Here is a 24,225-nt window from a genome sequence, read left to right on the forward strand (position 1 = left end):
CTAGCCTGTATTTGTCTTTTTTCTTTTGCCCCTTAGTGAATTACCTTATCTTTGGACGAACTTGTAGAAGTAGAGAAGCAGTGTGGCCTACTGGAAAGAGCCCAGGCCTGGCAGTCAGAGGTCCTGGGCTTTAAGCCTGGCTCCTCCACTTGCCTGTTCTGTGACCTTGGGCAAGTCACTTCATGACTGTGGACTTCGGTTCCCTCATCTGTAAAATGGGATTCAATACCTGGGTTTCTTTTTTTATGGTATTAAGCACTTCAATTAGTCAGTTGCATTTATTGAGCAATTACTGTGTGCAGAGCACTGTACTAAGTGCTTAGGAGAATACAGTATGATAGTGTTGGGTGACACATTCCCTGCCCACAACAAGCTTACAGTCTGATACTAATAATAATAGTAATGGCATTTGTTAAAGGCTTACTGTGTGCCAGGTACTGTCCTAAGTGCTGGGGTGGATACAAGCAAATCAGGTTGGACACAGCCCCTGTCCCACATAAAGCTTACAGACTTAGTCCCCATTTTACAGATGAGGTAACTGAGGCGCAGAGAAGTGAAGGGACGAGCCTAGGTCACATAGCAGATGAGTGACAGAGCTGGGATTGGAACCCAGGGCCTTGAACCTGTTCATTTATTCATTCTTTCATTCAATCATATTTATTGAGCATTTACTATGTGCAGAGCACTATACTAAGTGCTTGGAAAGTGCAATCCAGTAGTAAAGAGAGATAGTCCCTGCTCACGATGGGTTTACAGTCTAGAGGAGGGGAGACAGACATCAAAACAAGTAAACAGGCATCACTATAAATAGATTGAATAATAATAGTAATAATGGCATTTATTAAGCGCTTACTATGCTGTTCTAAGCGCTGGGGAGGTTACAAGGTGATCAGGTTGTCCCATGTGGGGCTCACAGTCTTAATCCCCTTTTTACAGATGAGGTAACTGAGGCACAGAGAAGTGAAGTGACTTGCACAAAGTCACACAGCTGACAATTGGCAGTCGGAATTTGAACCCATGACCTCTGACTCCCAAGCCCTCGCTCTTTCCACTGAGCCATGCTGCTTCTCTGATTATAGATATGAACATATATACGTGTTCTCCCTCCTACTTAGAATGTGAGTACCAAGTGGGACTTGATTATTTTGTATCTACTCCAAGTCTTAATACAGTGCTTGGCACAAGTAAGTGCTTAACAGATACTGCAATTATTAAAGGAATTTCTTGAGTGCCCACTGTGCTATAGGAAGTGCTTGGGTAATCGCAACAGTTCCCTGACTGCAAGGAACCTACTTTCTAAAAGGGTAGATGGATATAAAAATATTTTCAGAATAAATAGCTTGTCGTTACTTTCATATCGGTTATCTTTATAAGCAAAAGAGCTGAGGGAGGGTAGAAATAAATGTTTAAGCACTAGGGGTGCCAGATAAATTGATGTGATTTGAGGTACTGGGAATTAATAGGTTCTGTTGAATATCATCTTTTGTTTTTAAGGTTCATTTTCCCTGTTTTCCTTGGCCACTTTTGATTTCTATTCTGGACTGCTAAAGTAAACAATCCCATCTAACCCGGAATGAGATGTGTATTTAATGAGCTTTGGATTCTATCACCAGCATCAATAATGGTGATACTTAAGCACTTCCTCTGCATGAGTACTGTGCTGAGCACTGAGGGAGAGATGCAAGGTTATCTGATTGGATGTGGTCCCAGGGTTCCCCAGGCCCACAGTCTATGAGGTGGGAAGCAGACATCTTATCATGAGTTCAGACATAAGAAAACCAAAGTACGGAGAGGCTAAGCGACTTGCCCAGGATCACACGGCAGTTCAGTGGCAGAGCTGGGCCTAGGACTGGCTCTCCTGACATCCTCTAGACTGTAAGCTCATTGCGGGCAGGGAATGTGTCTATTGTTATATCGTACTCTCCCAAGGGAGAGTACAGTGCCTTCCAACACAGTAAGTGCTCCATAAATATGATTGACCCAGGCCTCTCCCCTACCCTAGTAAAGATACTGAATGATCTGGGGTCCAAGGGTTAAGCTGTATGAGCTATGATTTGACTCTTCTTTTATGAAGCCACTGGTGAGCGATCTCTAGGTGTCAATCACAACCCAGGTCTGCCCCCGCATCTGTGAGGTTTTCATCGACATTTGTGAGAAACGTTGGTGGTCCTGAAGCAATTAGAAGAGTTCGGAGAGGAGGGTACTCCTTCCTAGATAAACACTGGCCTTGTTTCTCTAGGGGCCACCCAGTTTCAGGAGCGTAAGGATTATGTTTTCCCACGCACACCCATCTTTGCCTTCAAACTTATTTCCCAAACCCCTCTGCACTGTTTACATACATTTCCCCATTCCTTGGGTGTATGGGACCATTCACTTTGAGAGAACAAAGGTAGCAATCAAGTGAGCCATGTTCTCCGCTTCGTTTTAGCATCGGTCCTTATTCCCAAACCACCACTGCTTCCCAGTTCCCAACTGATTGGCCATCATCCTCTGGTTCTGACTGTCCATAATAATGATCATCAAGGTATTTGTTAAGTGCTTACTATGTGCCAGACACTGTTACAAGCTCTGGGGTGGATATAAGCAAATCAGGTTGAACACAGTCCCCGTCCCACATGGGGCTCACAGTCCCAATCCCCCTTGAGTTAACTGAGGCACAGAGAAGTGAAGTGACTTACCCAAGGTCACACATTAGACAAGTGGCAGAGCCAGGTTTAGAACCCACGACCTTTTGACTCCCAGGCCCGGGCTCTATCCACTATGCCACGCTTCGGTCTCAGGAATGTGGGGATACCCCACATACCTCCAGAACTCACTTATGGAGAAAGCACTGAAAGAGGTAGTTGTGAGACGTTTGTGGGATGTGGTTTGTGGGACAGTCATCTGCCTGGGCCTCAGTTTCCCACCCTTGCCTAGGAATAGACTTGACCATCGACTCATTGTGGGCAGGGACTGCATCTATTCTGTTGTTATACTGTACTCTTCCAAGCACTTAGTTCAGTGCTCTGCACACAGGAAGCGCTCAGCATGGCGTAATGGATAGAGTCAATTGTATTCTTAGTCAATCATATTTATCGAGCACTTACTGTGTGCAGAGCGCTTGGGAGAGTACAATATAACCATAAATGGACACATTCCCTGTCCACAATGTACTTACAGTCTAGAGGGCTACCAGGGACCAATCCCTCAATCAGTTGGGTCCAGAAAAGATGGTTCTCGGACACTCTAGCCCAAGGGGGTTCTGTCTCGGGCCACCACCACCTCTGATCTGGTGAGTGTTCTCTGGGGAGTCGTTACCTTGATGCCTCAGTTTACATCCCCCAGTGAGGGGCAATGATCATGTCTTCCACTCAGGGGTCTTGGGGCTGAATACAAGGATTTCAGTGGTGGGAGCCTAACCTCTCTTTGAGGGAACATGTCCACCTCTCCATTAGGCTGCCTTGTCCAAGCCAATCGTACTTATTAAGCAGTTACTGTGTGCAGAGTGCTGTGCTAACTGCTTGGGAGAGTACGATATACAATACAATGGACACATTCCCTGCCCACAGTGAGCTTACAGTGTAGAAGACTCTTCTCATCTCGCCCGTCTTTCCTCACCAAAGGCCAGAAGGTATCTTGGGACACACTAAGGGAGGAGACCCATGGTGCTTTTCTTTCCTCAGGGCCCAGAGGGACCTTTGGGGATTTGGTAAAAGAAAAAAAATCTTAGGCGGACAAGTGAACCCTATTCCAGTGGCCTAGTGGATGGAGCGCAGGCCTGGGAGTCAGAAGGTTCTGGGTTCTAATCCCTGCTCCACCACGGGTCTGCTGTATGACCTTGGGTAAGTCTCTTCACTCCTCTGTGCTTCAGTTCCCTCATCTGTAAAATGGGGATGAAGATTGTGAGCCCCATATGGGATAGAACAAGGGCCTGGGCGTCAAAAGGATCTGGGTTGTAATCCCTGCTCCCTGCTCCTCCACGGGTCTGCTGTGTGGCCTTGGGTAAGTCACTTCATTCATTCAATCGTATTTATTGAGCGCTTACTGTGTGCAGAATACTGTACTAAGTGTTTGGGAAGTAAAAATGGCAACATATAGAGACAGTCCCTACCCAACGATGGGCTCACAGTCTAGAAGAGGAGAGAAAGACAAAAAAACAAAAGAAGTAAAAATAATAATAATAATAATAATAATAATGGCATTTATTTAAGCGCTTACTATGTACAAAGTACTGTTCTAAGTGATGGGGAGGATAAAAGGTGATCAGGTTGTCCCACGTGGGGCTCACAGTCTTCATCCACATTTTACAGATGAGGTAACTGAGGCACAGAGAAGTGAAGTGACTTGCCCAAGGTCACAAAGCTGACAAGTGGCAGAGTCGGGATTGGAGCCCATGACCTCTGACTCCCAAACCCGGGCTCTTTCCGCTGAGCCACGCTGCTTCTCCTGTACTCCTCTGTGCCTCAGTTCCCTCGTCTGTAAAATGAAGATTAAGATTGTGAGCCCCATGTGGGATAGACAAGGGCCTGGGAGTCAGAAGGGCATAGGTTCTAAGCCCAACTCTGCCACTTGTCTGCTGTGTGACCTTGAGCAAGTCACTTCACGTCTCTGGACCTCAGTTACCTCATCTGTAAAATGGGGGTTGAGACCGTGAGCCCCATGCGGTCCACCCGATATGCCTATATCCATCCCAGCGCTTAGTTCAGAGCCTGGCACGTAGTAAGTGCTTAACAGATATCACAATTATTGTCATTAAGATTGATCAACTGCCAGACTGAGCAACTCTGTCCACCAGTTCTGCATCAGTACCAAACAGATGGAAGGTCACTGATGGGTTAGTTTCCGTCTCTGCAGATGAGCAGCGAGCGTGGCTTTGTTTTCTTTGGGAAGAGCCATTGGGAAAGGGCACTTAGCAGACTCAAATACAGCGCTGGCTGAGGATGCAATCCTTTGGCTTGCGTGTTATGAAAGGGGGAGGAGGGGGAGGAAGGGTGTTGCGTTCCCGCCAAACATTTTCTAATCTCTTTTTTCACTGCCTCAGTGCACTTCACTTGTTCTGCTGAAGCACATCTGCTGCCAGCAGCCCGGTTTATTGCTAGTTGCTAAATTTCTAGCCTCCTGTTGCGTGTTTCTGGGGCTCCCTCCTGCCCAGGGGTGACAGAGCCTGATTTTCCAGTGACCGATAATGATCTTTATTAAGTGAATGCTTAGAGTGTGCCAAGCACTGGGGCAGATGTCGCCCGGGCCTCTAAGAGGTAAAGTAGATGTCCTACCTCCATTTTACAGGTGAGGAAACTGAGGCACAGAGAAGTTAATTGAACTGTGCAAGATCACCCAAAAGGCTAATAGAAAAGCTGGGACAAGACCTGGTTCCCAGACACTCAGTCCAGTGATCTTTCTCCCAGGGCACTGCTTCTGGGAAATCCTCAGTTTATCACCCCCAAGGAGGGGCAACGGCTATGTCTTCTACCCAGGGGCCTTGGGGCTGAGTCCAGGAAGGATTCTGAGAAATCCTGGAAGTAACAGACCCTGTTGGGTTTTTTTAAGGTATTTGTTAAACAGCTACTATGTACCAGGCACTGTACTAAACGCTGGAGTAGACACAAACTAATCAGGTTGGACTAATCAGAATCAAATCCCACATGGGGCTCACAGTCTTAATCCTCATTTTACAGATGAGGTAACTGAGGCCCAGAGAAGTTCAGTGGCTCTCCCAAGGTCACACAGCAGACAAATGGCAGAGCATCCCCCTTCCACCCCCCAACCTGGCTTTGCAAAGGATCTAAGATAAACAACATGGTGTAGTGCATAAAGAACGGGCCTGGGAGTCAGAAGATCATGGGTTCTAATCCTCACTCCCCCACTTGTCTGCTATGTGACCTTGGGCAAGTCATTTCACTTCTCTGTGCCTCAGTTACCTCATCTGTAAAATGAGGATTGAGACCGTGAGCCCCACATGGGACAGGGACTATGTCCAACCCAATGTGTTTGTATCCACCCCAATGATTAGTTGACGCATAGTAAATGCTTAACAAATGCCTTGATTATTATTATAATCACCTCCTGGGTCTCTCCAGGGTGAGCCGTGGTGTGCAGGTGTGAGCACGTTTGTGTGCTCTGGGTCTTTCTCAGACCTCCTCCAGCCCACCATAAAGATTGTCTACTAAGAGGATCAGAATCCGGGAGCTTACAAGCCACTGACACCCCATTTTCTGCTGTGGAGATAGATAGATTTGGCATTTGTTAAGCGCTTACTATGTGCCAGGCACTGTACTAAGCATCGGGTGTGCAAGCCAATCTGGTTGGACACGCATATATTCCCAAACCCCGGGGGGTTGGAGCCTGGAGTGGGCAATTCCTGGGGCAGGCTGGAGGGGGCCTAGGCCTGTGCCCAAAACATTCATTCATTCATTCATTCATTCAATTGTATTTATCGAGTGCTTACTTTGTGCAGGGCACTGTACTGTTTGGTCTTCCTGTGGGCAGGACCGCGCGAGCTTACTGGCCCTGGCTGCTGCAGAATGCCAAGGGAGTGGAGTTGTAAGCTCCTTTGTTCATTCAGTTGTATTTTGCAAGGAATGTGTCTACCAACTCAGTAAAAGTGTACTCTCCCAAGCGCTTAGTATAGTGCTCTGCACACAGTATGCGCTCAATAAATACTGTTGATTGATTGATGGATTGATTATTTACTGTTATATTGTACTTTCCCAAGTGCTTAGTACGGTGCTCTGAACATAGTAAGCGCTCAATAAATACCATTGAATGAATGAATGAATGAGCATGCTGCCTCTGCAATCTGCCTGTGGCTTTCTGAGTGTGGTACACAGTGGCCTCTCAGCTTGCCAAGGGCTACCATGCCTCCGAGCCAGGGCCCAGCGCTTAGAACAGTGCTTTGCACAGTGCTTAGAACAGTGCTTTGCACATAGTAAGCACTTAACAAATACCATCATTAAACAAGATAGGGAAAAGGTGGACTGGCTAGCCCCCCTCCTCCCACCATGGACCTCCCCAGGGAACACCCTCAGGATCGTGGAACAACAATCAGATAATAATAATAATAATAATTGTGGTATTTGTTAAGCATGTACTGTGTGCCAGCCACTGTACTGAGTGCTGGGGTGGATACAAGCAAATCGGGTTAGGTTCAGTCCCTGTCCAGCATGGGGCTCATGGTCTTAATCCCCATTTTACAGATGAGAGAACTGAGGCCCAGAGAAGTGAAGCATCTTGCCCAAGGCCACACAGCAGGCAAGTGGCAGGGCCAGGATTAGAACCCATGAGCTTCTGACTCCCAGGCCTGTGCTCTATCCACTATGCCGTGCTGCTTCCCCAGTCTCCCCACCCGCTCCCCACCAGGAGTACATAGAACCCCCCAGACGCTTCCTCTGGGCACCATTGGCTCCATCAGGGAACGGTAGAGTAGCCCAGCCTTCTACCCCTTGCTGCATGGGGTGGGCATATTCACCTCCCTCCCCGCACCAAATTGGTGGCAACTGTCAGCTGATCCTAGCCCCTGACTGATTGACCTCACGAAGTCAGGCATTCAGGCTCCTAGGGTCTGCTGCTGCCATGCCATCTCCAGGCTAGTGGGGTAAAGGGGTGGGCTAGACTGTGAGCCTGTTGTTGGGTAGGGATCATCTCTATGTGTTGCCAACTTGTACTTCCCAAGTGCTTAGTACAGTGCTCTGCACACAGTAAGTGCTCAATAAATACGATTCAATGAATGAATGAATGCTGCCATAGGTGGCACTTCCCAATTGGACCCCTTTCGGGATGGCCGTCCTATAATTGACCCAACATTTGGCTCACTGTGTCCTCCACATCCACTAACTTGAGAAGCGGTGTGGTCTGGTGGTTAGATCACAGCCCTGGGTGCCTGAAGGACTTGGGTTCCCTCAGAGACAACAGCCTTCTCACCATCCGATTAAAGCCTGAACCCCCAATGAAAGATGGCATTCTTAGGAAAAATTCTCCAGCGTCTTCTTAAAGCACTCTAGAGCATGTAAAAATGAAGTTGTGGGATTTGCTGGTCCCACTGAAGTGCTGGATTGTCTGGGGACTGTGAGATTGAGTCGTGGTGCTGGAGGAAGAATTATGCCCTGGTGATGATAGTTTGAATTTTTATAAAGCACCTATTAACTCATTTGTCCTCTCCCACCCCTTTGAAGCGAGGCCAGGCATGAATTAGGAACCTCATTTTACACTTAGGAAGCTTGAGGCAACGAGACGCTACCTGACTTTTCCACTCAGTCGGTCAGCCGATTGTATTTATTGAGCGCTTACTATGTGCAGAGCACTATATTAAGCACTTGAGAGAGTGCAATGTGACAATATAACAGATGCGTTCCCTGCCCACAGTGAGCTTCACGGTCTAGAGGTGGCACAGAGAACCGGTGGCTGAGCCAGAAGAACTCCCGACCACCTTTCATGGAACCATTTATCAGATCACACTGGCCTCATTAAAGGCAAGTAATATAATTTGTTGGCATAATCGTGGTGTTTTTTAAGGGCACTGTGTGCCAAGCACTGTACTAAGTGTTGGAGTAGATACAAGATCATCAGGTCCCCACATTTGTCTCACAGTCTAAGTAGGAGGAAGAACAAGTATTGAATCCCCATTTTACAGATGAAGAAAACGAGGCACAGAGAAGTTACGTGACTTGTCCAAAGTCACACAGCAGGCAGGCAGATGGCAGAGCCAGGAAACCAATGTACCATAGCCTGCCACCCCCCAGGATCTGCCGCAAACTGTCGATGCCAGATTCTGAAGAGTCTGTAGTGTCGAGACCGCCCCCCCTCCACGACCTCCTCCCTCACTGAGGATGGGGGAATGGTGATACTATTCTGACACTGCAGGCAGGTTGCCCCGGTTATTCCCGCGTTCGAAGTTTTCATATGTCGACTCCTGGGCCTGGGACCTGTCGACAAAAAAAAAAAAACTGATTAGTTCTGCGTCTGGGCACCTAGTTGAGCTAAACTTTCCTGGCTTCTTGCCTCTCTTGGGTCGGAGAGGCCACAGGCGGAGAGCTCAGGGAGGGGTGGCTCGCAAAGCTCCTGAGAAGGACTTCCAGGCCTCCAGCCCCCCTCAGGATTTAGCAGTTGGGAATCCTGCACCTGGTTGGGATGGGTGGGGAAGGGTGGGGTTTGAAAACCATGAGGCCTGCGGCGTGCCTCACCCCTCCTCTGGATCCTTCTTCCCCTGAACTCTCCTGTTGTTCCCTGACTTTATAGGGACAAAGTTCCACAGATTCATGTTTGTTCCTGCCTTGTCTTCTCTATGAGGTTGTCAGCTCCTTGAGGGCAGGGTTTATGCTTGGATGTGGTCTTTTCTAGGCTTAGTACGCTGACTGTACTAAAGCCCCAGCCAGGGAGTGAACGGAGAGTGCCTGAGGAGGAGGGAGAAAGAGGATAATAATAATAATAATAGTGATGGTATTTGTTAAGCGCTTATTATGTGCCAAGCACTTTTCTAAACACCAAGCTAGCCCACTCTCTTATTGCTCCCCCATTTCCAATCAGTCAATCAGTCAGTGGTATTTATTGAGTGCTTACTGTGAGCAGATCACTTTATTGAGTGCTGGGGAGTGTAATAATAATAATAATGGTATTGGTCAAATGCTTACTATATGCCAGGCACTGTTCTCAGCACTGGATTATTATTATTATTATTATGGCATTTGTTAAGCACTTACTATGTGCCAGGCACTGTTCTAAGCGCTGGGATAGATACAAGCTAATTGGGTTGGACACAGTCCCTGTCCCACGTGGGGCTCACAGTCTAAATCCCCATTTTACAGATGAGGGAACGGAGTTGCAGAGAACTGAAGTGATTTGCCCAAGGTCACATGCAGACAAGTGGCAGAGTCAGGATTAGAACCATTATAAGGTAATTTGGGTTGGACACAGTGTACAGTACAATAGAGTGTGTAGACAAGACCCCTGATCACAAGGAGCTTACAGTCTAGAGAGGTAGATTCATGACCTTGGGCAGGTCACTTAACTTCTCTGTGCCTCAGTTACCTCATTTGAAAAATGAGGATAACAATGTGAACCCCACGAGGGACGGGGACTGTGTCTAACCCGATCAAGCTGTATCTATTCCAGTGCTTAGAACAGTGCTTGGCACATAGTAAATGCTTAACAAGTACCATAATAATAGTAATAATTGCTAGCATTATTATGTTCCAGCCTTCTCTCTTGAGGCCAGGACCATGTCTCTCTCAGTCACTGTATTACTTTCCCGAGCACTTAAAACAATGCTTTGCACATAGTAGGTGCTTAATAAATATAATTACTACTCCTATTACTACTAACTCTCCCCACAGAATCACGGGGAAAATGGCAGCTTGGCGATGCCATGGAGGGTAGCACGGGGCAAAAGTGGACAGAAAATCAGGAGAGGAAGAAGGGATACAGGCCGAACCCCGGGTGGAGAGAAGTGCTGCTCACCTAGACACAGGAACCTGAGCCGCTGAACGTCCTGTGGGAAGAGGAAGAGGAAAAAAGGCCAATGGTTACTTCCCGGAGGCCAAGGTGAAGACCAGTCAGTGGATGTGGCCCCTGGCTGTACCCCGGGGCGTGGGTGGTTCCCAGCTTCAGCCCACCCTGACCGCAGCGCACTCCTTCTCACGGTGGCATTCGGTGCCTGGCCATTTTGGTAAGATATCAGTCTCGCATTCTCTCTGGGGTAAGTGGAGGGTTTTCCGTTTTTTTTTAATGATATTTGTTAAGTGCTTACTGCATGCCAAGCTCTGGGGCAAATACCAGTTTATCGAGTTGGACACGGTCCATATCCCACATGCCTATCCCCATTTTACAGATGAAGGAACTGAGGCCCAGAAATGTTGTGACATCATTATACTACTACTACTACTACTACTACTACTACTACTACTACTACTACTACTAAACTGTGTTTGTAATAATGTGTTTGTAATAATAATGATAATAACAATGGTATTTATTAAGCGCTTACTATGTGCAAAGCACTGTTCTAAGTGCTGGGGAGGTTACAAGGTGATAAGGTGGTCCCAGAGGGGGCTCACAGTCTTAATCCCCATTTTACAGATGAGGTAACTGAGGCCCAGAGAAGTTGTGCCTTGCCTAAAGTCACACAGCTGACAATTGGTGAAGCCAGGATTTGAACCGATGACCTCTGACTCCAAAGCCCGTGCTCTTTCCACTGAGCCATGCTGGGGTAGATACAAGCTAGTTGGGTTGGACACAGTCCCTGTCCCACATGGGGCTCATAGTCTCAATCACCATTTTACAGATGAGGGAACTGAGGCCCAGAAAAGTTGTGATAATAATAATAATAGTGGTGCAAAGTGTTTACTAAGTTCCAGGCACTGTACTCAGTGCTGGGGTAGATACAAGGTAGTTGAGTTGGACACAGTCCCTGTCCCACATGGAGCTCTCAGTCTCTGTCCCCATTTTATAGCCGAGGGCACAAAGAAGTGAAGCAACATGCCCCTAATCACACAGCAGACCAGTGGTGAGTGGGATTAGAACCCAGGTCCTCCCGACTCCCGGGACTGTGCTCTATCCATTAGGCCTCACTGCTTCTCTTTTCATCACCGAAGGGGAATTGGATGGGAACGGAGGCTTCTTGGGTTGCTCTCCAGCGTAATCCAGTGTCAGGGTTGGGGAGGGCCCAAGACAGGGCCTGTCCTGTTCTGAGAGAGCCCAAAAGGCCCTTGCGTGTCTTGCTGTAGGGCAGCTCATGGTGGGTGGGGATGGGTGAGTCTGGAAGGGGCTGGGCTGGGCGAGGAAGGGGTGTTGGGTGGAGTGGGCTGGGCCTTGTGGCCTCCAGGGCCCTTTTGAAATGTCTGTGAGGAGACATCAAGCAAAAACAACTCACTCTCACTCTCCATCACTTTGCCCCCTCCTACCTCACCTCCCTTCTCTCCTTCTACAGCCCAGCCCTCACCCTCTGCTAACCTCCTAGCCTCCTCACTGTACCTCGTTCTCGCCTGTCCCGCCGTTGACCCCCGGCCCACGTCCTTCCCCTGGCCTGGAATGCCCTCCCTCCACACATCCACCAAGCTAGCTCCCTTCCTCCCTTCAAAGTCCTACTGAGAGCTCACCTCCTCCAAGAGGCCTTCCCAGACTGAGACCCCTTTTTCCTCTCCTCCTCCCCATCCCCCCACCCTACCTCCTTCCCCTTCCCACAGCACCTGTGTATGTTTGTACAGATTTATTACTCTATTTTACTTGTACATATTTACTATTCTATTTATTTTGTTAATGATGTGCATTTAGCTTTAATTCTATTTGTTCTGACGACTTGACACCTGTCCACATGTTTTGTTTTGTTGTCTGTCTCCCCCTTCTAGACTGTGAGTGTGTGTGTGTGTGTGTGAGTGTGAGTTTGAACTGCTGGGGTGGTCTGTCCTTCCTCTTGCCCAGGGGATAATTGGAGTCAAGCTCTCCCTTCTTAAAACAGTGACTCCTCCTCTCTCCCCACCTCAGTACAGAGATGCAAAGTGTCTCATTCATTCATTCAATTGTATTTATTGAGCAGTTACTGTGTGCAGAGCACTGTACTAAGTGCTTGGGAAGTACAAGTTGGCAACACATAGAGACAGTCCCTACCCAACAGCGGGTTCACAGTCTAGAAGGGGGAGACAGAGAACAAAACCAAACATACTAACAAAATAAAATAATGGTTCTAATCCTGACTCTGCCACTTGTCTGCATGTGACCTTGGGCAAATCACTTCAGTTCTCTGCAACTCCGTTCCCTCATCTGTAAAATGGGGATTTAGACTGTGAGCCCCACGTGGGACAGGGACTGTGTCCAACCCAATTAGCTTGTATCTATCCCAGCGCTTAGAACAGTGCCTGGCACATAGTAAGTGCTTAACAAATGCCATAATAATAATAATAATAATCCTATGCATTTCTTGGGGATGTAGTCTAATGTGTTGGTACAGGTGCCATTTTCCACTGATTTGGGGCCGTCCAAGCAGGGTCCCTTGGACACCCCCACTTGCTCCAAACCTTTTGCGTTCCCCTCTGAGGTCAGTGTGAAATCTGGCGCCATGTATCTGTCTAGCCCAGTGCTCTCTCTCTACCCACCGCAGTGCTCTCCCTCTACCCACTACAATCAATCAATCGTATTTATTGAGCGCTTACTGTGTGCAGAGCACTGTACTACACTACACTGCACTACAGTGCTCTCACTCTACCTAGCCCAGGGCTCTCTCTCTTTACCTAGCCCAGGCTTTGCACTTCCTCTCTACCTAGAAACCTTGTAACCTTGTAACCTCCCCAGCACTTAGAACAGTGCTTTGAATATAATAAGTACTTGCTTTAAAAATGCCATTATTATATAGCACAGTGCTCACTCTCACTACCTATCACAGTGTTCACTCACTACCTAGCATTATCTACCTAGCCCGGGGCCCACTCTCTCTACTCAGTACAGTGCATACTCTCTAACTACCAATCGCAGTGCTCCCTCTCTGCTCACTCTGCCTAGACCAGTGCTCTTGCCCCTCCATAAAGAGATGGCGATGATGCTGGTGAGACAGGCAGGCACTGCATCACTCAACGCCCTCCCCTCTCATTTTGAGGTGACCCTTTAGATTCCCTGAATGTCAAGCGAATGTGGTTTTACACACTGAGAGAGAATTTGAGCTCGTCACTCGTCATTGGCTGAGATGAGCCAGTCCTCGCCGGTCGCCCAGAACTGTTTGTCCTGGTGGTGAAATCCCCATGAACTCCATGTACCCCTGCCCTTAGGACTTGGCCCATCCCCATCCCCTGGTGCGTGGCTACACATGAATGAGAGTTTGTCTGTACGGTGGCACCTGGAGGTTCCGGGACATTAGAGGCACCGAAACATAGGAACATTGTTATCTTTGCTTCAGAGTTCTGAAGATGAATTGGTCTTTGAAAAGTGAGATTGTGAAGGGAAGCCTAAACCAGGGAACTCAAATTGGGCTTGAAGGACTTTACATTAAACAGGAAAAAAAAATTCCCTGATAGCATGGTCTACTGGAAATAATAATGATAATGATGATGGCATTTGTTAAGTGCTTACTATGTGCAAAGCACTGTTCTAAGTGATGTGGGGGTTACAAGGTGATCAGGTGTCCCATGTGGGGCTCACAGTCTTAATCCCCGTTTTCCAGATGTGGTAACTGGAGGCACAGAGAAGTGAAGTGACTTGCCCAAAGTCGCACAGCTGACAAGTAGCAGAAAGAACAGGGACCTGGGAGTCAAAGGACTTGAGTTCTAATCCCAGCTCCTCTACTTGTCTGCTGCATGACCTTGGGCAAGGCACTTTATCTTTCTGTGCCTCAGTTACCTCACCTGTAAAATGGGGATTAAGTCTCTGAGCACCACAAGGGACAGACTTTGTCCAACCTGATTAGCTTGTACCTGCCCCGGTGCATAGTACAGAGCCTGGCATATGGTAAATGCTTAACAGATACCATTAAAAAAAAAAGAGAGAGAGCAGGCTTTTTGACTCTGGGATGGGTGAATCAATGACACTGTGGGAATCTTCTTCCCAGAGGAACTTTCTAGAACCAGGAGAGACTCCCAGCTGACTGGAAGGGTATTTGCAGTGGTTCTGCCTGGAAGCAGGGGGATGGACTAGATGACTTCCTAAGATTCCGTTCTGTCCGGAGATGCTTTGAAGAAAAAAGAAAAATTTTATTTGAGGAACTGCATGGAACTGGAGTTACAGATTCACAAACTCTTGTTGGCCATGGTGGGGTTCTGTTGTGTAACCTTGAGCAAATTGCTAGTGCCTCTGGGCCTGTGTTTCTTCACTGGGAAATGGTAATAATAATAATAGCAATAATATTTGTTAAGCACTTATTATGGTGTTAAACACTGTTCTTGACTCATCAGAGAGTCAAGATCATGAGAAGCAGCATAGCTCAGTGGAAAAAGCACGGGCTTTGGAGTCAGAGGTCATCGGTTCAAATCCCGGCTCCGCCACTTGTCAGCTGTGCGACTTTGGGCAAGTCACTTAACTTCTCTGTGCCTCAGTTACCTCATCTGTAAAATGGGGATTAAGACTGTGAGCTCCCCATGGGACAACCTCATCACCTTGTGACCTCCCCAGCGCTTAGAACAGTGCTTTGCACATAGTAAGCGCTTAATAAATGCCATTATTATTATTATTATTGCGTTTTCCGGGAGCAGAGCTGGGGTAGATGCTATCAATCAATCAATGGTATTTATTGAGTGCTTACTAAGGCCAGAGCACTGTTCTAAGTACTTGGAAGTGTATAATGCAAGAGAATTAGCAGATACATTTCCTGACCATAATGAGCTTACAGTCTAGAGGGGTCGACAGACACTAATATGAATAAATAAGTAATTTTAAAATAGTTTAAAGATGTATACATATGTGCTGTGGGGTTAGGGGTGGGATGAATAGGAAATATCCAAAAGTTACAAGGTAATCGGGCCCCAGATTGGGCGCTAAATCTAAGTAGCAGGGAGATTGGGTGTTGAGTCCCCATTTTATAGTTGAGGAAACTGTGGCCCAGACAAGTGAAGTGACTTGCTCAAGGTCACGCAACAGATGTGTCGGAGCCTGTATTAGAACCCAGGTCCCCTGACCTCCAGGTTCATGCCCTTTCCACTGGGCCACCCCTGCCCCCTCTCTCCCTTCTTTTCACTTCTCCTCAACCTCCAGGGGTGAAATTCTGGGTCAAAGTGGAAAAAGCTGAGCGACGCCACCCACCTCTGCCCCAGAAGGCGATGGCCCCCAAGATGGCCAGCAACAGGCCAAGCTTGGCCCCCAGGGAAGACAGGAGCCCAGGGAGCAGGAAGGAGGCGCTGGCCCCGGCTCTGAATCTGTAGAAGTAGACGCTCCCCTCGGCCTGGCCGTAGGGGTTGGTGGCCGTGCAAGTGTAACGGCCATCCTGGGCCAGGCCGTGCAACTCCTTGGTGACCTGGTGCTCCCGGTTGGACGTGGCGGTGCGATTGGTGGCGGCCGGCCCGCTCCAGATGAGGGAGGGTGGAGGCTCCCCCTCGGCCGTGCACAGCGCGCTGAAGGCCTGGTCCTGAGAGGCGTGCACAGTGATGTGGACAATCCTCGGCGAGGCTGGGGGAGCCAGGAGGGCCAGAGGAAGCAGAGGTTAGCGAGACCCAGAAGACGGGCAAGGTCAATCGACCACTCTCAGGGAGCACTTATCCTACCCCGCCTTGATTTCTCAGAGAAGCCTCCTTGCTGACCCCCTTGCTTCCTGGCTTTCCCTGCTCCAGTCCAGGCTTCACTCTGCTGCCCGGATAATTTTCTACAAAAGTGTTCAGTCCATGTTTCCCCACTCCTCAAGACCCTCCAGTGGTTGCCCATCCATCTCTGCATCAAACAGAAACTCCTCACCATCAGCTTTAAAGCAGTTCATCACCTTGCCCTCTCCTACCTCACCTTGCTACTCTCCTACTCTAACCCAGCCCCCAGACTTCACTCCACTAACGCTAACCTTCTCACTGTACCTCGATCTCCTCTATCTCCAGGTCTCCCAAGGTCTTTCTCCAGGTCTGTCTCCCTATCTCCAGGCCCAAGGTCTATCTCCAGGTCTGTCTCCCTATCTCCAGGCCCAAGGTCTCTGGCCTGGAACACCCTCCCTCCTCATATCAGAGGGACAATCCAAGAGGCCTTCTCTGACTAAGCTCTCTTTTCCTTTTCTCCTGCTCCTTTCTGCACCCTGACTTGATCCTTTTATTCACCTCCCCCAACAGCCCCACAGCACTTATGTACGTATTCATAATTCATTTATTTATACTAATGTCTGTCTCCCCCTCTAGACTGTAAATTCACTGTGGGCAGGGACTGTGTTATATTGTTGTTTTGTACTCTCCCAAGTGCTCAGTATAGTGCTCTGCACACAGTAAGTGCCCAATAAATGTTATTGACTGATTGATTGATTGGGAGCAGAGCACTGGGCTAGCAACATGGGTCAACTTTACAGGACTGATAATAATGATAGTAGTATTTTTTAAGTGCTTATATGTGCCAAGCATGGTTCTAAGTATTGGAGTAGATATGAGCTAATCAGGTCAGACACTCCCTGTCCCACATGGGGCTCATAGTCTTAATCCCTATTTTACAGACGAGATAACTGAGGCACAGAGAAGTGGTCACTTGCCCAAGGTCTCACAGCAAGTAAGTGGAGGAGCTGGGATTAGAATCCAGGTCCTTCTGACTCCCAGGCCTGTGCTTTATCCACTAGGGATTGCGTCTTGTCTTCCCCATAGCTGAGCACAGTGCTTGGAACCCGAGTTAGCACTGAGTTGTGGATAAAGAATATCTATCTAAATGGATATCTAAATGGATAACCTCAGTTGTTATCCATTCCGTCTTTAGGGAGACTGTATGAGGCTGGGATGAAAGGGAAACAGTGTGGTTTACTGGAAAGAGCCCGGGCTTGGGAGTCAGAGGTCGTGGGTTCTAATCCCAACTCCTCCACTTGTCAGTTGTATGACTTTGGGCAAGTCACTTAACTTCTCTGTGTCTCAGTTCCCTCATCTGTAAAAATGGAGATTAAGACTGTTAACCCCATGTGGGACAACCTGATCACCTTGTATCCGCCCCCCAACGCTTAGAACAGTGCTTCACACATAGTAAGCGCTTAACAAATACCAGCATTATTGTTATTATTAAAGGGATGGGTGAAGTTTGGATTAGTCTGGAGTTGTTCCGAAAGCTTCCTGCAAGAGGTGGGCCCCTCTGAGGAGAGGGAGAGGGCTAGCTCATAGTGTAGCTGTGAGGTTTACTTCCTGCACAAAGCCATGCAGTTGGGAAGGGGGCCCCGCCTGCTTTGAAGCCCCTCCAACCAGCTCTGTCCAGGACCCTGTCCCTAAAGAAATGTGCCTGGCACCCTGGGGTGTTACACCCACTGAAGGCCCAGCCAGCCATTTAATCAAGAGCTTGGGAAGCAGCGTGGCTTAGTGGGAAGTAGTGCGGCCTAGTGGAAAGAGCCCGGACCTGGGAGTCAGAGGACCCAGCTTGTCTGCTGTGTGACCTTAGGTAAGTCACGTCACTTCTCTGGGCCTCAGTTACCTCATCTGTAAAATGGAGAGTAATCCATCATTGATCAATCAGTTGTATTTATTGAGCACTTTCTGTGTGCAGAGCATTGTACTGAGCGCGTGGGAGTGTACAACAGAGTCAGTAGACACGTTCTCTCCCCAGATTATGACTTTGAGCCCCATGTGACACGTGGACTGTATGCAACCTGATTAGCTTGTATTTACTTCAGTGTTTAATACTGGCACATAGTAATAATAATAATGATGGCATTTGTTAAGCACTTACTATGTGCAAAGCACTTTAACAAGTACCATGAAAAAAAATCAATGGTATTTATTGAGTGCTTACTGTATGCAGAGCACTATACTAAGTGCTTGGGAGAGAGCTGGTAGACACAAGGGGTTTACAGTCATTTTGCCAGATTAATTTAACCCAGGTTTGGCAACCAACCACATCTCTCTCTAAAGGTGGCTCTTTCTCTTTGGGCCTCAAGACTAAAGGGGTTGAGGGCTGGGGGACCACCACCAGTGTAGGCCTGTGATGCTGCCCCCCTCTTAATAATAATAACTGTGGTATTTGTTAATAATTGTGGTATTTATTAAGCGCTTACTATGTGCCAGGCATTCTTCTAAGTGCTGGCGTTCACAGTCTTAATCCCCATTTTATGGATGAGGGAACAGAGGCGCAGAGAAGTGAAGTGACTTGCCCAAAGTCACACAGCAGACAAGTGGCAGAGCTGGGAATAGAACCCAGGTAGTTCTGACTCCCAGACCTCTTCCCCTCCTTTCCTTTCCCCTTCCTTTGCCTTCTCCCCCTTTCTTGCCCCTCTTCTTCTCTCCCACCTCTCTTTCCATCTGTCCTTCCTCTCTATCTTCCCTTCCCTTCCATCTGTCCTTCCTCTCCTCCTCTCCATCTTCCCTTCCCTTTTCCATAGCCTTCTTTTTCCCATCCCCTTTCCTGTTTCACGGGCAGCAACAACTATGGCTAGGAAGCAGCTGCAAGTGACCTAACTTCTCTGTTCCTCAGTTACCTTATCTGTAAAATGGGGATTAAGACTTTGAGTCCCTTGTGGGACAGGGACAGGGACTCTGTCCAACCTGATTAGCTTGTATCTACCCCAGCGCTTAGAATAGTGCTTGACACATAGTAACCGCTTAACAAATACTCCCTTTCAGTGTCCTTGCTCAGCTCCTGCAACTTCTGCCACCTTCTCCTCCCTCCCACTCCCCATGGATCAGTTAGGCATCTCCCTCCGGGGACATGGGCGGGAAAATCCTTTGGGATCTTGATGGGGACAACAGAGTTCCCTTCAAACGGCCGCCCGTATCTGAGCAACAGTTTCTCCCTTGCTTCTCCCCTCATCCTACGGCAGCTTTGAATTTCCACAGCTCCTGCTGCACTGCCTTGGGATGGATATTCCTCAGATCATCCGGCAGACGTCACAAACCACATGCCGGCAACAGCCAAGAGAGAGGGTATTTTCACCGGCTTGCTGTCCTTTGTGGGCTGTTCCCACTCTATTATATCCCACTGAACAGGGGATTATCCTTGTGGGGTACCCCCTTTAAGGCCACCTTTCAATCGATCAGGAGTATTTACTGAGCACATACTCTGTGCAGAACACTAGAGTAAGCTCTTGGGGGAATATAATAGAGTAGGTGGACATGTCCCTTGACCTCAGGGAGCTTACCATCTAATGAGGGAGACAGACATTAAAATGAATTAGATGTAGGGGGATACAGGGATATGGTAGCGTGGCTCAGTGGAAAGAGCACGGGCTTGGGAGCCAGAGGTCATGGGTTCTAATCCCAGCTCCGCCACATGTCTGCTGTGTGACCTTGGGCAAGTCACTTAACTTCTCTGAGCCTCAGTTACCTCATCTGTAAAATAAGAGAAGCAACGTGGCTCAGAAGAAAGAGCATGGGCTTTGGAGTCAGAGGTCATGGGTTCAATTTCCTACTCCGCCACTTGTCAGCTTTGTGAACTTGGGCAAGTCACTTCACTTCTCTGTGCCTCAGTTCCCTCATCTGTAAATGGGGATGAAGACTGAGCCCCACGTGGCACAACCCGATCACCTTGTAACCTCCCCAGCTCTTAGAACCGTGCTTTGCACATAGTAAGCACTTAAATGCCATTATTATTATTATTATTAAAATGGAGATTAAGACTGTGAGCCCCACGTGGGACAACCTGATCACCTTGTATCCCCCCCACCCACCCCCCACCAGCACTTAGAACCGTGCTGTGCACATAGTAAGTGCTTAACAAATGCCATTATTATTATATGGCCAGAAGTGCTGTAGGCAGTGTGGGAGGTGGTGAGTAAGAGTTTAGGGAGTGTGGGTTTAAGAACATGAGTGACAATAGGGAGGGAAAATAGGGTGGGGAGAGGAGAGATTAGTCACTAGATTGTAAATTTATTGAGGGCAGGGACCATCCCCAATTCCATTGTATTGTACTTTCCAAGCACACAATACTACTACTACTAATAATAGAGATATTTAAGTGCTTTCTTTATGCCAAGCGCTTAAATATCACTGGTATTATTGTTATGTTCTTGAAAGGCACAATACAATGTATGCCAAGCATTGGGGAATTTACAAGGTAATCAGGTCAAACCCAGTTCCTGTCCCACATGGGGCTCACGGGAAAGTGCAGCTCAAAGATGTTAAGTGACTTGCTCAAGGTCACAAAGCAGACAAGTGGTGGAGCTGGAATTAGAACTCAGATCCTCCGACTCCCAGGCCCTGCACACCGTAAGTGCTCAAAACTGTCATTAAATTGACTGAAAGATTTCCTGGAGGAGATGTGATTTTTGCAGGGCTTTGAAGGCGGGGTGAGTGGTGGCCTGTTTCAGGGAGAAGGGAGGATGAGATGCAAGGGTCAGTGGCGAGTGAGGTGAAAGCAGAGAACAGAGAGCGGGCTGGTGTTAGAGGAGTGACAAGTGTGGACTACTGGGTCGTAGTGGGAAAGAGAGCTGATGGAGTGCCTTAAAGTGAAGTGTGAGGAGTGACCCCTTGATACACTTATCCTATCCCACCTTGATTTCTGCATCAGCTTCCTTGCTGACCTCCCACCCTCTTTTCTCTCCCTGCACCAGTACATAGTTCACTCTGCTGCCTGGATCATTTTTCTACATGCAGCGTGGAAGCAGTAGAGAAGCAGTGTGGCTCAGTGGAAAGAGCACAGGCTTTGGAGTCAGAGGTCATGGATTCAAATCCCGGCTCCACCAACTGTCAGCTGTGTGACCTTAGGCAAGTCCATTAACTTCTCTGTGCCTCTGCTAAGACTGTGAACCCCGTGGCTCAATGGAAAGAGCACGGGCTTTGGAGTCAGAGGTCATGGGTTCAAATCTTGCTCTGCCAACTGTCAACTGTGTGACTTTGGGCAAGTCACTTAACTTCTCTGTGCCTCAGTTAAACTTCTCTGTGCCTCAGTTACCTCATCTGTAAAATGGGGATTAAAACTGAACACCCCCAGTGGGACAACCTTATCACCTTGTAACCTCCCCAGTGCTTAGAACAGTGCTTTGCACATAGTAAGTGCTTAACAAATGCCATCATTATCATTATTATTATTATTACAAGAACTTTAAGGCCATGTTTCCCCTTTCCTCAAGATCCTCCAGTGGTTGCCCACCCACCTCTGCTTCAAAAGGAAACACCTTACCATCAGCTTTAAAGCACTCCATCATCTTGCCTCCTCCCACCTCATCTCAATACTCTCTTACTACAACATAGCCCACAAACTTTGCTCCTCTAATGCCAACCTTCTCACTGTAATGTCAATCTCATCCATCTCGTCGCCGACCTCTCACCCACATCCTGCATCTGGCCTGAAACTCCTTCCCTCCTCATATCCGCATCGGACATTTACTCCGCCCCAATTTAAAGCCTTATTGAAGGCCCATCTCCTCCAAGAGGCCTTCCCTGGCTAAGCCCTCCTTTCCTCTTCTCCGCCTCCCTTCTGCATCACTTGGCCTTGCCCTTAGGTGCTTATCTGTCATTCATTTATTTATGTTGATGTCTGTCTCCCCCTCCGAACTGTAAGCTCACTGTAGACAGGGAATGCATCTGTTCTATTGTTCCACTGTGCTCTCCCAAGTTCTTAGTACAGTGCTCTGCACACAGTAAGCACTCCATAAACATAATCGACTAACCAACGTGGACATGGGTGGGCCTCGTGGAAATGAGCAGTAGCCATTGGGGTTATGAGGTTGACCATGCTCTCCCATGTCTGTTCCCTCCTTGCGAGGGACCTGCAGAGGGTCTCTCAGCCCGGAGAGGTTGGCAGGGGGAGGTCTTACCGGTCAGGTGGAGCCGAACGCCCACCCTGCTCTCGTAACGGTCGCGGACGTCCCCCGCAAACTCCACCCGGCAGAAGTAGCGGTTGTTGTCGCTCCAGGTCAGGTTGTCGATTTTGATGGAGAGGTCATTGTGCCGGGGGTTGCCCAGGAGCTTGTATTTGCTCTTGTAGCTGATGGTGGTCCGGCAGTGGTCACTGGCAGCGGGTGCCACACACTGGAACACCGGGGCCCCGTCGTAGGGCTCCCGGACTCTCCAGATGGCTGTGAGTGGCCCGTCGTAAGACTTGTGGGGGTGGGTGAAGGTGCAGGGCAGGACCACCGAACCTCCGGCTTCCCCGGTGACATCCGAGGGCACCTGCATGGACCACTTGTGGGAAGGGGCACCTGAGGGGTGGAGCGTGGAGTCCGTGGGACGCCAAGGGGCCGGGTTACCCCTGGACTGACTGCCCCCCTGCCCTGGGCTCCACCAGAGGGACAGAGCAAGAGCAACACCCAATCCCTCCCTTGGAACAGTTGACCTAATGGAGGAGCCACCACAGAGGCAGCAGGGCCTAGTCAGAGGGCCTGGATTTGAATACCGGCTGAGCCATTTGCCTGCTGGGTGACTTCGGGCAACTCACTTGACTTCTCTGGGCCTCAGTTTCCACATCTGTCAAATGGGGATTCAGTTTGCTGTAGAAGCAGCATGGCCTAGTGGGTAGAGCATGGGCCTGGGAGTCAGAAGGACCTGGGTTCTAATCCCGGCTCCTCTGCTTGTCTGCTGTGTGACCTTGAGCAAGTCACTACACTTCTCTGTGCTTCAGTTCCTTCAGCTGTTAAATGGGGTTTAAGACTGTGAACCCCACGTGGGACAGGGACTACGTCCAACCTGATTATCTTGTATCTACCCTAACGCTTAGAACAGTGCCTGGCACATAGTAAGCACTTAGCAAACACCTTTATTGTTATTATTATTACCTGTTCCCTCTCCCTCTTATACCATTAGCTCTGTGTGGGACAGGGACCGTGTCCTACCTGATGATCTTGTATCTACCCCAGAGCTTAGTACAGTACTACACACAGTAAGCTCTTCATTCCATCATATTTATTTAGCCCTTACTGTGTGCAGAGCACTATACTAAGAGCTTGGGAAGTACAAATCGGCAACATACAGAGATGGTCCCTACCCAACAATGGGCTCACAGTCTAGAAGGGGGAGACAGACAACAAAACATAACAAATAGGTAGTAAGCACTTATATATCACAGTTATGATTTTAAATGCACAAAAACCAAAGTGGCAGAGGTCCAGAACCAGAGTTTTCTTTTCCAGGAGAACCACCAGATTGGTGGTGAAAGTGGGGGAACCTGGCAGGGGAAGCTGAGGCTGGTGACCCTGGGAGAGATGAAATCCTCTGACTCCCAGGCCCCTGAACATTCCAGTAGGCCATGCTACTTCTTAGAGTCCTGGGTTCTAATCCCCTTTCTGCTATTTGCCTGTTGTCACCTGACTCAAGTCATTTAATTTCTCCAGCCCTCAGTTTCTTCCTCGGTAAAATGGGGATTCCATATCTATCTCCCTACCATTTAGACTGTTAGCTCCTTGTGGATGGGAAACACGCTTACCAAACTCTGTTATAGTGTACTCTCCCAAGCACTTAGTTCAGTGCTCTGCACACAGTAAGCACTCAATAAATAAGGACTGATTGATGGTTTGATTGATGTCAGTAGAAGCTGTATGGAGTTCATTCATTTATTCAATCGGAGTTACTAAGAGAAAGCATAGCACGGTTTTTGCTCTCCATGGAGATGGAACAGAAATAGATATGCAAGTACACTAAGAAACATAAATTCAAGAAACCAGAGTAAAAATGTAGAAAAGATAGAGGAGAATGAAAATGGAAGAAACAGTTTCAATTCTGTCTTAATCCCCATATTGGGCTAGAAGCCCCACAGGTC

The 24,225-nt window shown here is 48.3% G+C and overlaps 1 protein-coding gene across 1 annotated transcript in view; it reads right to left on the reverse strand.

Annotated features, from left to right (window-relative positions):
- Positions 1–8,818: 8,818 nt before the first annotated feature.
- Positions 8,819–24,225, reverse strand: part of SIGLEC15 (sialic acid binding Ig like lectin 15) — a 46,053-nt gene continuing 30,646 nt past the window's right edge. The window contains exons 5-8 of the mRNA XM_038743421.1: positions 22,289–22,672; positions 15,688–16,050; positions 10,429–10,459; positions 8,819–8,897 (exon numbers count right to left, since the gene is read on the reverse strand). Of these exons, the coding sequence (XP_038599349.1) occupies positions 8,819–8,897; positions 10,429–10,459; positions 15,688–16,050; positions 22,289–22,672 (857 nt within the window). The remainder of the gene's footprint in view (positions 8,898–10,428; positions 10,460–15,687; positions 16,051–22,288; positions 22,673–24,225) is intronic.

Source organism: Tachyglossus aculeatus, chromosome 3 (assembly GCF_015852505.1).
Source record: "Tachyglossus aculeatus isolate mTacAcu1 chromosome 3, mTacAcu1.pri, whole genome shotgun sequence".
In the NCBI taxonomy this organism is placed as follows: Eukaryota; Metazoa; Chordata; class Mammalia; order Monotremata; family Tachyglossidae; genus Tachyglossus; species Tachyglossus aculeatus.